General features: G+C 43.1%; 1 protein-coding gene across 1 annotated transcript; it reads right to left on the reverse strand.

Annotated features, from left to right (window-relative positions):
* Positions 1-169: 169 nt before the first annotated feature.
* On the reverse strand, positions 170-10,700 carry LOC115375115 (peroxisome proliferator-activated receptor gamma coactivator-related protein 1). The gene is given in 14 exon segments (XM_030074484.1): positions 170-604; positions 874-913; positions 915-1,026; positions 1,135-1,256; positions 1,354-1,417; positions 1,609-1,806; positions 1,886-2,942; positions 3,292-3,405; positions 3,515-3,568; positions 3,677-5,417; positions 6,635-6,730; positions 8,120-8,278; positions 8,686-8,790; positions 10,561-10,700. Coding segments are annotated over 14 exon segments (4,044 nt in total). The 5' UTR covers positions 10,642-10,700; the 3' UTR covers positions 170-503.
* Positions 10,701-17,041: the final 6,341 nt, after the last annotated feature.

Genomic DNA, 17,041 nt, shown 5'->3' on the forward strand with positions numbered 1-17,041 from the left:
CCACTGCCCTCACAACTAACTAGTCTGTGTGTGTGTGTGAGTGTGTGTGAGAGAGAGAGAGACCACAGGTCCTACTAATATTAATTACTGGGTAATGGACTCGTACACATTTGTCAGAATAGTCAACATAATGATACTCAATACCAAATACACTGGAACTGACAACTGATCAGGAAACCCAAAAGAGTGCTTTTATTTTTTTATACAAAAAGTTACCTATGGTTATGGAATGTAAATGAACAATCAATATCAAGTGCCATTATCACAAATTTCTTTTGAAAAAATGTTACAATTAACTAAACTATCTTTGTACACTTTACTCATACACATCAAAAACTCTACATGCATATTACAAAACAAAACATGAACACAAATAAGCTTGCCAATATACAAAGGTGTGCTACAAAAGTACAAAAGTATGAGCATGATGCTCTGAGGTTGATAGAAAACCTTTTCTCCATCTCTTCTGTGTCCAACACGCTGCTCCATCTGCTCTTGTCCTGCTACCTCTTCAGTCCTTTCTGGGCTTGCTTCAGCAACGAATCAAAGTCGAGCTCCTCAAACCTGCTCTTGGCAGGAGTTGGGTCTTCATCTCTATTTGAGTCTGAGGAGTGGAGACAACAGATTCACTGTAGCATGACAGCAGTCTTGTTTCCATGGTAAAAGTGGCACAATGCAAAGTCCACTACAACACCAATTAAAAACAAGTATATTCACATGTCATGAAGTCATCTTCAAAAGATTTTACCTCCAGTGTGGCTTACAAAAGTTAATAAAGGTCCTTGAATAGGGTTATGAAAATGTTTCAATGTGCATAAACAAGGAAAAATCTTTCCATCATTACAGAAATGCAGCGCTGTTTTCCACTCTTACCTAGATCAGCATAGTCTGACTTGCAGAACTGTCGTCTCCCCACCGAAGCAGATGTCAAACGGCAGCTCATCAGGCCTCCTCAGCTTGCTGCCGTTCTCAATGGCTGCAAATGCATCTTCCATGTTGTAAAAGGTGACAAAGCCATAGTTGTCGCTATGGGAACCAAAGAGGCATATCTCAGTTCCTGATACCAATGAACATAATTCACTGTAAAGTAAATAAAAACATTTTTAAAACGCAGTTTTGATGCTGCATACTCACCCTCTGTCTCGGAAGTGAAGGGAGACACATTCGACATCTCCAAACAGAGAGAAGCGCTCTCTCAGCTCATCATGCGTCATAGACCTGCGGATGCGGCCCACATACACCACCCTGCGTTCATCCTGTTGCAGGAAGGTTTGGTTAAATTTTTTTTACTGTTCTTTGACAGATAAGTAAAAAACACAAACACAAATAACACGGCAAAAATGTCATACTTACTATGGCTTTCAGTTTTTGAATCCTTATCTCATGTTGTCTCTTGTGCCACCTGGACTCCCTGCTGCTGTTAAATACATGAAGACATTTTACATTTTTTCTTTTAGTTGTGAAAACTCAAGTATCATTTTGGGGCTAGAACTAAATCGTAGCTACTGGCACCAAAAATGTTTAATAATACACAATGCTGCATTTTAAGTTTTTCCCACAACTGTCCTTCCAAGCGTCTCCCTGAACCGCCCACTGTGACCCACTGACCTGTAAACGTTTCCCCACGATCTCCGGCAGACCTCCGGTGATCGGGATCGAGACCTAGACTGGGACCAAGACCTGGATCTTGATTTTGATCTGGAGTAAGACAATCTGTACCGCCGGCATGGTGGGGAGTGAGAAACGGAGCGAGAGGGAGAGGGAGATGTTGAAGAAGAGCTGCTTTCTGAACGTTTGTGACGGAGCCTGCAAGACACAAACTGAGAATGAGTGATGCACAAAGACAGACATTTAAAATTAAACTTCACTGAGAGAAGATGGCTACCTCTTTCTTTGCGGAGAACGAGATGTGGATCGGGAGGAGGAAGAGGATGATGAGGAGGGGGAGCTAGAGCTCGAGTCAGAATCGGGGGATCTTTTCCGACATCTTCTGCGCACCCTCCCTCTACCAGGAGGGCTGGGGGGAGGAGTGGGCAGGGTGCATGGCTTTGTTCCGTCTTCCCTTGAATCACCTAGAAGATCATACTCTTGCTTTGGCAGAACATTGTTTGAAAAAGGTGGGTCAACATCTATGGCGAGGTTTGTCTCTGACTGAGTCCTTTCGTCCTCAGAGAGACGCTGCCACACACACTTCTTAGAGTTATTACCAGGTTTGAATGTGGCATTAGCCTCACAGGTTGAGGTGTACTTTTTGCTTTCAGAAGTGGCACTTGACTCACAAGTAGTTGCTTGGCTTTTATATGTGAGGTCAGCAAAGTTATTAGGGGTAGAAGTCAGAGTTTTGCTACATAACGTAGCACTTGTAAATAATCGATCCACAGGTGCACAATAATCATGGTCTGATGCTAAAGATAAGTGCATCTGAGAAGAGGTATTGGTGGCAGGGCACTTTGAGGGACTAGCGTGTGTCCTCTTGGACGGTAGGGGACGGGGGTCTATGATCTGAATGGCTTTGGATGGCAGTGTTTTAGATCTTGCTGGCTGCTGCCTCTGGGGGTCTAAAGGAAAAAGCTTCCGCTGCTGATTTGCAGAGGAGCAATCCTGAGAGCTGAGAACGATATCGGTGCCAAGAGGCTCTGGAATGTCTGAAGTCTCCAACATCTGGACAGGAGGGAGAATCCTGAGGGTTTCTGTTGTCCTGGGCATTTCCAAAGTGCTAAAAGATTGCTGACTTTGTCTCTCAAGAGGTTCCACAGAGGGTGCTCCGAATCCTCCATGGGCCTTTTGTTGTCCTACAGTGTCAGGGTCCAAGTCTCTGAGCATTTGCAGATGTGGAGACCAAGGAGCATTAACGAGTTCTGCAGTAATAACTGTATCCGGTTCTGAACTGCAGAGAGGCTGTTCAATGCTTGGGAGGCAAGCATCCAAAAACCCCAGCATTTCTGAAAGGAATCAAAGACCCTAAATTAACACAGGTTTCTCAAAAGTTCATCAATTTAAAACTTGTTAAAATCACCCAGAAAAGTCAAAGTCCAGACCAACTCTAGTTTGCATCTGTACAATATGAATCAGGAAGGAAGATGTTACAGTTGCCCAATTTAGCCTGCTTGTTACAAAGTCTTCATGATCATCAAATCAATGCAGCACATTCAAGGAACAACATAATTTAAATAAGTCAACCAATTTATGAATCAGAATATTTGTGGCACCCTGATCAACACAAGAGTACAAATGAAAATATTCGTACCAGCACCAGTGGCAAGATTCGCCTGGACTCCAATATTCACTTACCCACAGTGTTTCCACTACAACTGGTTTCCAAAGGTGGTCTGGTCGGATCGGCTGCTTCAGAAATGTCTTCAGATCCGATGAGCAGGTCACTCTCACACTTATTCTGATCTTTGACTGGGAAGGGAAAGATGAAAAGACATGCAACAGGTGAGTTTAACTAAAAGAAATAGAGTGAACTTCAGCAACCAACTGAGCCGTGTATTGGTTAAGTCTAATCACTCACCTTGCGTCTCCTCAAATTGTTCCAGTAAGCTGGTCAGATCAGGGGCTTCAATTCCTGAAACAGAAAAAGTGATTCCCTTTTTTACTAAAATTATCACCTATTTTCAGCAATATTAAAATTTACTAGCTCATATTGCTCTCAAAGTGCCTAATAACACCTTACCCGAGTCACATGTTGAACTCTGCACTCCACAGGTAAACTGGGGAGGGGATAGTTTTTCTTCAGAGGGAGAAATATAGACGGGAACCCCAGTTAATTTCTCCTCTGGTTGAATGGAAGCCTTCACAGGAGTCGGTGGTGGAGTGGAGTATGGCATGGAGGAAGGACACTTAGTTTGTCTCATCAGATCTGCACTTGGTAACTGAGCAATCTTTGGTAATAGTTCAGTTTCTTTTTTTAGGCTCTGGCTGCAGTGTTGAGTCTGTGGTTTCTGACAGTCTGATATAGAATCGGGTTGTGCTGTCGCAGGGCAGTGCTTTGGAGATCTGGAAGAGAGACGCTCTTCATTTGGAGGTTGTTTAGAAAACGTATTCTTTATTTCCTGAAGCAGAGTGGCACTGTCCAGGTTAGGATCCTGGTTCAGCAACAACACCTTGGACTTTGGTTCTTGTGAGGATGACTCTCGTTTTGGAGGATGGGTCGAGAATTTCGTCTGGATCTCTTGCAGGAGTCTGGTGCTTTCAAGGTTGGGGTCTCTGTTAAGGAATGCCACCTTGGGCTCTGAGGAAGATTGGGTGGCGGACGGCAATACTGCCCTGTCACTAGATGGCTGAGTAACAGGCAGGGGGAGGAGGACAGGATTAGGGGGATCACTACTTAGTAATGTTCGCTTCTTTACTGGACTTCTGTTTTCAGGCACATTCAGGGTAGCTGTGATGCCTGGGAGCGGACTAGCAGGTGAGTTGATTCTGGATTCAGTCCTCGGGTGCTTCAGTCCACTATGGTGTTCATTAGTACATGGTTTAGTCTCGCACCTGTGACGTTTCTGTCCCTGTAAACAGAGTATGGGAGTCAGCTCTTTAGGTGTCTCAGAGAGGGAGGGCCACTTGGTGGTGTAGTTCCTCTGTTTTTCAACTAAGGGCAGCCTCTTTTGGCGTAGCTGTCTGTACTGTTGAAGGCTTAGTGATTTGGCCTTAGTCTCGCCTTGTGGTGGCAGAACATGCACAGCCTCATCCGTGTCACAGTTGTTTTCTGACGAGGGTTTTGTCAAGGGCTCTGGTTCTGGCCCAAGTAGTGTTTCGGGGTTCTTTGTGCTGGTAAGTGGAGCTGAAACTGCTGTGTCGGTCAGCTTTTTTCCATTAGACTCTTCTTCCATAGCTTCATTGAAGCAAGCCACCTGGACAGGGCCGAAGCTCACCCTTTTCTTCTCCCTGGATGGCTGGGCCCTGGTTGAATCCCGATTCAACAATGAACTCTTCAGCAGTTTGGGGTCAACTGGTCTTTTAGCTCCCTCCTCTTGCTCCTTTGTCTCTTTGAATGGTATTTCCTCATCATCTTCATCAACATTTATTTCCTCATCACTGTCTCCAGTGGGCTTTTCATACTTCCATATCTCTCCCATAGAAGATAAGGTGTGGTCTTTCTTCTGTTTACCCCGTGGGGAGGTCATTTGTCTAGATTTGCTGACCCAGCCTTTGCCCTCTTCCTCCAGGTGTAACCTGAGGCAGTAGGGGTGCATGATATTCACGAGGTTCACCAGAGATGTTGGCGTGAACACCTCAATTTCAGTCTCTGCTTTTTTTGATCTCAATTCAAATGAATTTGTGGAGTCAAGTGCTTTCTGAATAGGCAGTTTGAACCCCTGAGGCAGGCTGTCACTTTCTCCTTTGCTCCTGTCTGTTTCTTCTCCACCACTCTGCTCTTTGAATCTCGGTCTTCTCAGTCTGTCAACAATGGATTCCTCCTAGAGAGGGGAAAAGAGGAAATGTCTTAGATCAGAAAAGATTATCAGAAATGAGGCAGATTAACGAGGCAGCAAAAAATGCAAAAAGGACTACTGCAGTCATGTCTGTTGCGGTAGTGTACTTCACGGTCCTAGATCACAGGAAGTAAGGGCATTCCTTTATTGTCTGTAAACACAAAGACGGGCCTATCATTCTTTTGCCCACCTGAGTATTTTTGAACATGTCGTCATGCCTTCCACATACACTCAGTGTCCTGTCCACTTTATCAGGTACAGTCTAATGCAGTTCAGTACAACAGCTCTGCCATAAATTCTACCTTTTAACAAAGTTTAAAATGTTCAGTTTTTTACATTGCCAAGAATGTGCAAATTTAATTATGTTTATTACCGAGGGTGTAGTTTTCAGAGATATTGTACTGATTACATTATACTGAGGTGTTTCTATTTTTTGTCCTCCCTATCTATATACAGGGGGACAAAATAGTAGAAACACCTCAATAAACTGCAGTTCAGTACAACAGCAGCACTAACTATGAGCTCAATGTCAAACATAGAACTGAATGAACGCCTCTATTACTATGACAAAAAGAAAACCTGAGCATTAAAGGCAGCAGGAAAGTAAACTTTATGGCAGAACAGTTGTATTGGACTGTATTAGATTGTCCCCCACAAAGGGATGCAGGGCAATTTTGAGCTCTGAAATAACTTCTGCCTCCACACAGTCCAAAAGACAAATTTGTCAACAAAACACCTCCAGTAGGAAAGATACTGAGGTTCTTCTGGCTCCTTCGTGTGCATGTCAAATGTACTTCTGAGCTGATTAGTCACCCAAGTCACATTCATGTATTTTTTGGATAAATCTACAGAGCTGTCAGCACCCGCATGACCACGAGGATGAAGAGAGCTGCATAAAGTGATTTATAGATTATAGCTATTATTATTTAGCTTATTAATCAGTTGTCAGATGCAGGAAGCATTTGATTTCAGTGCAAGCTAACAAAGCCATCTTGTAATCTGGTCTTCTAAAGGTTGCAATGCTATTTCTTCAGCATTCATGTTTAAAAATATTAAGCAAGAACACAACTTGACTGATGCGTACTGCATCGAGGATGCAGATTTCCCAGACTTCACTGTCTGACACGGAGGGGGTGTTCAATTACTGCTGGTGGGAAAGTTGTACAATTGACGAACCTGACAGCAGGCAACTGTAAATTTACCTTTTCTTGGGACGGTGACAGGGAGGAGGACTTTGGGGAACAACACACAGGATCTCTGTCAGGCGCAGCTCCAGCCAGACTCAACAGCCTCCTCAACTGAAACAACACAATCACAAGAGATTTAATAGCCTGCACAGCCACACAGGTGTTTTGAGTTATATCTTGGTTGATTAGACCTCTACTCAGGTAAACGCTGGGTGGAGCTATGCTCAGTCCGAGGTGATGTCAGCTCTGACCAAGGGCAACTCAATGTCCGGCAATAAGGAGGGGCTAAGTTGTCTTGCCCTGACAGGCACAAAACACTTGTCCTGGGAGAGCCAGTGAAATGCCAATTAAGCACAAATACAGCCAGACAGACCTGAGAGGAGCGCTAATCAGCCAACATTAACTGAAAACACCTGTGTGGCTGCCGAGGGACTTTATTAACCCAAACAAGCAAGTTAATTACATGTGACTGCATGCTGCAAAAAGCGAATTAAGGTGTGTTTCCATAACATCTGTTTAAGGGAATAAATTCTAGCTGTCCATGGGTGCCAGATGATGACACATCTTACTATGTCATCATCACCTGGCCACTGCTATAAACAACCAGTTTGAGTGGTAGCTATATACCTGTGCATAGTTTTGCAAAGATGCATTTTTGCATTTGTAATTTGAAATGATCTTAAATAGTTGCATTGTGCTGCGGTTTCCCATCTGACACCACAATCAGATTCTTTGTATATATGAGACAAAAGGTTGTCATCTGTCCACTGCACCTGTTGACGTCACCACCATCCACCATGACAGACAGCTCACTGGACATGTGCCTTGTTTTTATTCAGCAAAAGCATTTCCAACACAAATTATCGCATTTATTTTCATCCATTACTTTATTCACCTAAAGGAAGCGTATGTACCTTTAGTTACATTCTTGGGATTTTATTTGACATTTGCTGTTTCCATTGCAATTTTTTTTTATTTGCTATGGCAAAATGCACATTAAAAAATGGCTGATGGAAACACAGTGTGGTTATGGCATGACTTCTCTTGTCCTAGGCGCTGGCTTGTTTTTATTTCATGTTGCAGTCATTTAACAAATCAATACTTTAATAAAAATAATAAACATGATTTGGAAATCTCTATTTTCTCACTATCTGACATTTGAAAGAGCATTTCACAAATGGACCTCTCTCTCGTCTGCTGTCCTGCCACAGCTGCCGAGGCTTTCTCAGGATGAGAGGTTAAGATGTGCCTCCTCAGGGCAGTTATGATGTTTTTGATTTACCCCTTCACAGAACTGAACCACTTCAGTAAGCTGCATTTTTGTACTGCCTACCACTGCCACTCCCCAGAATACATATTTATTGGGTGAAACTTGCTTATAGTCTCATGGCTGGTGTCTATCCATCTCCACATGGAAAATGCTCCACATGATAAGCTGGCAGTGTTTTAAGTATTACCACAGAAAACAGTTGGAAAAAGGAGCTCTAAGTGAACACCCACCGGAGAGTTGTCCCTGTGCTCCTGGTGTGCCAAGAGCTCAGCGTCAAGCAGCGTGTCGAAAGGCGACAGAGTGACGTCGTCATCCTCCACTGTATCCAGTATCTCAGAGAGGGCTGACAGCAAGGTGGTCTCACTCTCCTCCTCCACTCTCCTCTTATCCTGCAAACAGGCAGCAGTGTCCAAAATTAACTTTTTTGCTCACCTGCCAAGGGCTGGGAAAAGAAAAGAAATGAGAAGAAAAGACCTGCAAGGAATATTTTTTAATGGCCAATAGAATTAATATACATTTTACATTAAATACAAAAACAACGGCACATTTTGAAACCAATCAACTCGCTTATAAAGTGTGTGGATTTTTTTATTTCATCAAAAGTAATTTTAGAAGTTTAGCAATCCTTTTAGCTATCGCTGTGAATAAATCCAACATAAATTAATGGATTCACGGTCAGAGAATGTATGGCAATCGTTAGAGACAAAGTTTGAGAGCAGACAAAGACTAAAGAGTGAACAAAACAGAAATCAGGCGAGCCTGATTTCACAAGTAGGCCCGGCGGCGTGACTCTGACCTCTGGAGTGACGGTGGAGTCTTCCAGGATGGCCAGGATGGAGCGGTCCATCACAGACTGCACGTCCCTCTCTGCTCCTGCCATGCTGCCTCTACTCAGCATCACCTTCCCATGAGAGAGGGGGAGAAAATAAGATCTTATTACCCTGTCCTTGTCATGGCAACTTGCACACTGATACCAGCAACCTGCGTACACGCACACACGCGCGTGCACACACACACACACACACACACACACACACACACACACACACACACACACACACACACACACACACACACACACACAGAAACCTGGCCCACTTTTTCTGCTTTGTGCAGTTTTGCCTGGATAAGAGCTGAGCCTATCTCTGGGTGTGACCACACTCTGAGACACTGGATGTGAAATGATAATAACTTGAGACTAAAGTCTGCTCACAATGAAACCAGGAGACTATGTATATACTGACAAGGCTATGAGGAAATTTACAATAGCATAGATTTGACTCAACCAATGAAATAATTTCAGTTTGAGTGAAATATAAGACCAATGTGTCATGTGAATGAATAAATAACAAAATAAATGCAACCGATCACAACACAGGCCTGTGTGACTGCTCATTTCTCACGAGAAAAATATTCATATATTCTTTGACTGATTTATTTGCCAGTTCCCCACCCATGTGTTTTTGTTGCTATATTTTTTCCTTACTGGGTGCTTTCTGTTTGTCTGCTTGCTGTTTAAAAAAGGTCAAAAATAAAATAAAAAAAAAGAAATGCATATTGTGACATGGCTATGAAAATATTTAATCTAGATACTCTAGTTAATAGTCTTTATGGTCTCAAGTGGACTTACTCAAGGAAATAATTTCAGTTTGAGTGAAATATCAGACCAATTCATTGTGGAAAAAAAAGACAGAAAAAGAAAAAGCAACCTATCATAAACCCTGTGTGACTGAGCTCATTTCTCCCTGGAAAAACTGCTACATTTTCTCCTGTAAGACACATGTGCTTTAACTGTCATCAAAAACTTTGGCAGCTTTGATAACATATTAAAAGACTTTAAGAACCCACAGGCACACAGCCTGCTTGCAAATAATAAAAAAGTTTTATAGAGATGAATTTCACTGGACTAATAATGAGTGTGGTAAAACAACAGGGAGGTGCTTCCCCACGAAGACAAACCGAAGCCCTCCGAGCATCATTCTTCAAGAAAGTTGGCTGATGAGTAAGACCTGGACCTGGACCCTGACACACACACCAGGTTTTGTGTGTGTGTGTGTGTGTGTGTGTGTGTGTGTGTCGGGGTGTCAGCCTGCACCAGTATCTCTGGCAGTGTAACACACTGTAGCCCCGTGGCCCAGGGCCTGTGGTGGTAAGACAGCCGCTGGCTCGCAGCTGGTTTAAGGTGAGGGCACAGCCTCCCTGTGTCTGGCCTCATCTTGAATATAAGCTTAGCAAATACTGAGGAGTTTTCTAGAAATAGAGAGAGGACTTTTGAGGTAAGCAGGGCACTAGCTTGGTGGTGAGGACAGTGACAGCTGCTGTGAGTCTGAACATCTTGTTCCAGACACTAAACCGTTGAACACAACTCTCTTATCCGCCTAATAACCCGCTCACTGCCCGGGGGTACAGTGTCCGGTGAGGACATATGGCGAGGTGATGTGATAAAAGAGCGGTAAGAGGCAGTTTGTGTGGCCACACGGTCCTTAGCACGCTGCCTCCCTACCGAGCCCACTCCCCGATTACCAGCCTCGGCACGAACGCTACTAGTAGTAGCCAGTTAGCCACGTGTCACTACGCGCGCTCCTGCACCGATAACACACCCGCTATCACTGAAATACATTCACCTGCTGTTGTACTGAGGTAAAGTAAAACACATGCAGCGAGCCAGTACCTCGTTGAGAGTGTTCCTGGTCAGAAAGTCGCTGTTACCGGCATTTAAATCCCTGTCTTTGCCCCTCCACCGCGCCGCCATCTTGCCGCTCCGCACATGGTCCGCTGGCAGGCGGAGGCACGTGGTCGCCGGCCGGCGCACGACACGCACATCATTGAAGTGGCTCCCCGGGCTGCCCTAGGCCTACACACGACTCAGCTATTCATAAACTTATTATTGATTTATGCATTTTTGTTTGCTCATGGACTTATCAGTGAATTTTATGTGCTGTCGAGCGTGATAACTTCATTTATTTCATCTAATGAATCCAGCGATGAAGCTGAGTTGTAAAGAGAAGTCTGCAGTCTCCGTTACTTTGAAGAACTATATCGTGTCGAACTGGACTGACTCGTTTCACGGTGACCGGACAGGCCTGAGCAGCTTCAGTAAATCATGTATAGTCAAACACCAGCATAAGCTTTTCCTTTTACACCCAGCCTCCAGCCAGAGACGGAAACTAGCCAGGAAACCAACCGAGATGGTTAATTTCCTGGCTACTTCCGCCATCACCTCGGCGCCGAAACTTCCTGTTGATTTAACTTTTTTCTTCTACTAATGAAAGTACACGAAGCTTATTAGTCGAAGTGTGTGTAATCACAGCAACAGTGTATTGTGTTTAACTCAAACGGCAACTCTGTATATACTTTTTAAAAACGAGGTTATGGTCTTCTGGGTGCGTTTTGATGACGTAGCCTGTGGTTTCTAAACGGCGGAGCCTTCCGTGTCATGTACAGAAATATGTTAATAAACCACTGACTGCTATGGATTTCTATAAAGTAACAGTGTGCCCGCAGAATGAGCCGCTAACATTACCTTCGTACAGCAGATAACTTTTCCCTTTATTAATTAAATTGACGTGTATGAAGTATGCATGTTATATTTTTTCATTAGAGAAGTTGCTGTAAATATACTTAAGTATGAAAAACTAAAATATTTTAAAAACGAATTTCAGTGAACAACAAAAAAGAAGGGAAAGAAAGAACGAAACAGACAAAAAAAATTAGGGTCTGCTAACTAATTGGAGTGAGTTAGAAATGTCTAAGTAATTTAATAGTTTTATTTGTTTGTTTGTTTGTTTGACCTTAAACAGAAACTCCTTTATTTTTCTTGGAATAATATATTAAACAGATTTCCCGTGTTCACCACATCCTGTTTGATCTCACTGGTTTCTTTTTACTGAAACTTTGATTTAATTGAAAAGCGACATCTAGTGTCCAAATGCTGCACACACACGAGATGGACGGCAGCACTAAAGCAGGTATTCAGATCTGAAATCTTCAATATTTTATGTTTTACACATATTTAAAAACTACACTATAACAAGACACCGCTGAAAGATGAGCAAAAGACAGTGTTTGTGATTTTGTTCATTCTTACAGTGTTTTGCCAAAACCCAAGCCAAACTGTTACGTGTATTGACTAAGTTACTTAAAATACAATTCTAATAGTGATTATTGTGATTGAATTGAATGTTTTGCTTTGGCTTGGATGTTCTCCTAAACACAAAGCTTTGGCAGGGAAAAGGTAACTGAGAGTGATGTGAATCTGGAAAGCCTTGCTCCACTGACTTTGATGCTGAATTTCTGAGCACTTCATTAAAAAAAAAAAAAAAAAAAAAAAAAAAAATCACTCAGCATCCAAATTGTAATACTAAACACAGCTCCGATAAAACAATGAGAGAAGATGGAAAACTTTTTTTTTTTTTTTTTTTAGGCTAAACTGTATTTAGCAAAGCAAAAGTTGTGGTCTTGCTCTGCTGTCAGACACAACAAGAAGGGATCAGCTGCACATACAGATACTGAAATATTGATGTGTTGACTTTTCCCGATCAACTTGTGTGCGCACCCTCCAGCTTGCCATGATTTCCTGGTTTATGAGGGTGAAGCAAGAGGGTCATTGCAGCCTAATTTACCTTAAATCTACACCCGTGTATTGCTGGTGTCGTTTTCAGTCATCACATAAAACAAAACGTGTTCAAGGTGCAGATCAGTAATGTAATACAGTAACTCCAGACAGAGTATCATCATTTATTCTGGGGATGACTGATTGCATTTATTGTTTGTGATCATGCAGTTTACTGCTGGTGTGTAACCAGTGCAGGTTTTCCTGTGTAGTCCAGTCTTTTCCCTTTTCAAACTATGAATAAAGACATGCAGTTGTTTAACCCGGTGTTTTCCAGCAGTGTTTTGCATCTCTCTCTCAGTAGATGAGCACAACAACAGAGCTAAACCAGATGCTCCAGAGGCAGTCTTATTCCTCTTGGACTCTTGGGCTGATTACATTTACATGGAGAGCACTGCTGCCAAGTTTTTACTGCTCTTACCCCGGACTTAGTCTATGAAGCTGGTGTGTTTCACCAGGGAGGAATTTTTCCATGACTGGGAGTTTTGTACTCCAGGGCTTGGATCTGGTAGTACTATCAAAGTTAAATTAAAAAATAATGGTAATAATGGTAAAAATGCAGGCTGGCGACATGGTTCAGAGACCATGACAGCTTCAGCCTCCACATCAGCCAGTGTGTCTTGTGAATCTGTCCTGATGCACAACATGTGCCATGTGCCTTTATGTACTTGAACAGGACACTGGGCCCCGACCCCCTCTCTGCTGTAAATTACACTGAGTGCTAATTTAATCCCCGAGCAGTATAGCCTTTAATGTTTACAGTGTGCAGACAGCAGGGATGGGTGCAGAGCAAATGTTTGAGGGGTTTTGTTGTTTGCTATTGAATTTGTCGTTTTAAGGAGAGTGTTTGTGCTTGAATTTGGATGAAAAGAGCTTTAATTTATTTTTTCAGTTGTCATGCTGTATCCCAAAAACATGTAGGGCTCATGTGGACAATAACTTAGTCTGCTTCGTCAAACAGTTGGTTGTACCCTCTATTCATTTCATTTGCATTGCACTAATGCAATTTTCTCTGTATTTTCTACACAAACCTCTTTGCTACAAGAAGGAGACACATGCAGCATCTTTTAATAATAATTAACATTTATCTTGATTCATAACAACATTTGTGGATGTTTGAGGATGGAAGCAAGAAATTATGCTACATTTTGTATTATGGACTCGTCAAAATGACCTGTTAATTTGAACTGGTCAACTATCCATGAATCATAACCATCACACTGACGGTGGTATTTTTTTCATCCACCATTTCAATAAAGTGACAGCCTCCTCACAAAATCACAGATAGGACAAAATTAAAACAAGTCATTGTGAAGATAGTTAGTCCATGTTCCCTGGATGCCAAAGTAAAAGCCCTTTTTATAGCCTTGTTATTATACATTTCAGAGATGAATGTTGGGTGCATTTTTTTATATATGTTTTGAAATGAATCCCTTCCTTTACTTATGGCTGACGAATGAATGCAGAAAGAAGGGGAAATATCCCGCTTGCTGCTTGTGAGGCACATAAATTGCTGTAATGTATTTTCTCCACTAGATGGTGATACGGTATATATATTTGCATTAGGTTCTGTTCACACTTTTTCCAGTTTTTTGCTGTTACCCTAAATGTATCTGACATAAGTTGTGAATGAGTTCATTTTCAGTGCTGTGCTGATTGTTCCAGTTCAGCTGCTGAATCACAGTAGATGCCAATCACATATAAATACTGATTTAGTGAAGAAAAAAAAAAGGTGCATAACTCGTCTCCATTTATGCCATGTTACCTCATGTTATTTCTTGACTATGGACATGGATATGTTACACATACCAGCAAGGAGTCGACCTTTCTGCTGAATGTCACAGTGGCATGCAGAGTCAATGACTGTATTGTATCAGCAGGGAGGCAAATATGCTCCCTCTTGCTCTCGTTTTCTCTCTCTCTCTTTCACACACACACACACACACACACACTGCCACACACACACACACACACCTTTCCTCTCGCTTGAAACACATGCTGTCTGAAATGGGGCCAAAGTATCCTAGTCTCTAACGAGTGAGGTGTGAGTGTGTTTATGAGAGTGGATATGCACGTGTGTATGTGTGTGTTCAGGAAAAGGGGCTCTGTGTAAGTGGGTCACCTTACTGCAGCATCTAGCATCCAGCCTCCGCATCATTACATGGCCACACACACACACACACACACACACACACACACACACAAATATTTTACCCACCCTCCATCCACTGTCCTCTTTTTCCACTCAGGCCACGGTTTTTGGCATGAAAACCAAAGTGCCCAGAAACAGAGGAAAACATACATCTCTGTCTCACTTTTTCAAGTGCAGGCACGCACACACACACACACACACACACACACATACACACACACACACACACACACACACACACATACACACACACACACACACACACACACACACACACACACACACACACACACACACACACACACACACACAATTTCCTTAATTCCCTCATGGCCTTTGGAGTGCCAGACTTTACTCTCATTCTTGGGGGGGAAAGAGCAAGAATATATGAAAAAGTCCCCTCTATGTCTCTCTCTCTCTCTCTCTCTCTCTCTCTCTCTCTCCGTGCTCTCTTCAGCCTCTCATTTCTTCCTCACTCTTGACCTGGAGGAGGACTCCCACGGTGCTCTTTTGGCACGTTTGAATTTTTAAAGAACCCATGAGGTCTCAGGAATCAGGTACGCTTTCCTCGCTCTCTCTTTCTCTCACTCCCTGGTTTTCTGTGATTTCACTGTGTGTGTTCTGCAGCTTCCCCAGCAGTGTGTGAATGTTTTGTATGGCCTCCAGTTGTGTTGCAATGTGTGTGTGTGTGTGTGTGTGTGTGTGCACTGCTATGCCCTTTCAGATATTGTGTGACACGGAGAGCAGCGTGTTATAAAAAGGCAAAGGCACTCTGATCTTTAACCTGACACCTTCTCCTCTGGGAAAACAGGACACGCACACACACAAACACACACATGCTACTACTTTGAGAAGGAGCAGGCTGCTGAGTTAAGGAGTTCTGTTGCCGTCGCCCTCGTCTGATTTCTCTTCACTTCAAGTCTTCTTTCCCCTGCTCTCGCAGCAGAGAAGAGGAATGCCCTCCCACATGGCGCAGAGAACATCTGTTAGTGAGAAGTGAAGGCCTGGGAGAGGAGGAGGAGGAGGAGGGGGCTTACATGAATACAGAGAGCGATAAAAAAGAAGGGAGGTGAAGAAAGAACAAGAGAGACTGCAGAGAGAGAGAGAGAGAGAGAGAGGAAAGGGGAGGGGAGAAAGTGACCAAGACGAGGCCTATAGCTGGATGAGACCACCCTCTCTCCACAACAGCAGAGGTGAGAGACTGTCGGCCACGAGGTAGTGACTTACAGGTGTACACATCCGTGTGTGCATGGGCACGTACACACACACACACACGTACACACACACACACACGGCAGGCGTGGTAATAGAAGCCTGCATCAATAATGTAGCTGAGAGAAACAGGATGCAGATTCTGCCTTACATAACCTTGTAAGAGTTTACAGAGGGCTGGCTGGCTCAGAACAGCCTCTTTCATTCTCTGGTTTCCCCCCTCAGGCTGGATGCACACAAGATTTTCTTGAACTAATTAACCACCACATTTGCCATCCAACAGCCTTTGCAAGATGACTGCGCCACAACAAAGACACGAAAACGATCCTGAAAGATTTTGTATATTTACCCTAATTGGATTTTTGTGAATTTCGGCTCTTTAGCTCCTTGTGGAGCAAAGGGTATTTCCCAAACAGTTGGATCTTATGTTGTTGAGGTTTGTGCTAACAGGTTTGTTTGTACGTGGATGGTTTGTGACCAAGTGTTAAACTACCCAACCTGAATGGCCAGGGAGCTGGTCTTTATCACTTATCTCTTTTTTAAAAGATTTTTTTTTTGGAGCATATCTGCATTGGACGGTCAGTCCCAGACAGTCACAGTGGAGAGAGACAGGCAAGACGGGGACTAGAGAGGGGGTAACATGCAGCAAAGGGTCTAATCTCACAGAATATGTGAGATTGTCATGCAACACTATCCTATCATGACAGTATAGTAGTCCAGCAGGGGCAGTGATGTGCAATGGATTGGCTGGTCTGAACAAATGAGATGAGCAAAGTTAGCTCTAACTGAGCGGCTCCATAAACACATACAGATCAAAGATAGATCAAAGAGGGAAAGTTATTATGAATTGAGAGGGAGATATATCGGGTATCCTAATCCAAAATAAAGTTTATTGTAGGATGCTTTGTCTAGAAAGTGTATTACTTTATTGGCCCACAGTCTCCCTCGACCCCTTTTCTTTATCTTCCCCTTTTTGTTTACTGTCTGTCTCACTTTTTCCTTACACTCTCCCTGGCATGTCTGTCTTTGTCTCTGCCATTGTACTGTACTATGAAGGCTTTGGAAAATATCTGCTAACTGGCAAGCTGTCAGTGTGCGTGTGCGTGTGTGTGTGTGTGTGTATGTAAATAACCATGGCAGAGTGTAAGAGTGTGTACTTTGTTTGCACTGATATTT

Source organism: Myripristis murdjan, chromosome 1 (assembly GCF_902150065.1).
Source record: "Myripristis murdjan chromosome 1, fMyrMur1.1, whole genome shotgun sequence".
Taxonomy (NCBI): domain Eukaryota; kingdom Metazoa; phylum Chordata; class Actinopteri; order Holocentriformes; family Holocentridae; genus Myripristis; species Myripristis murdjan.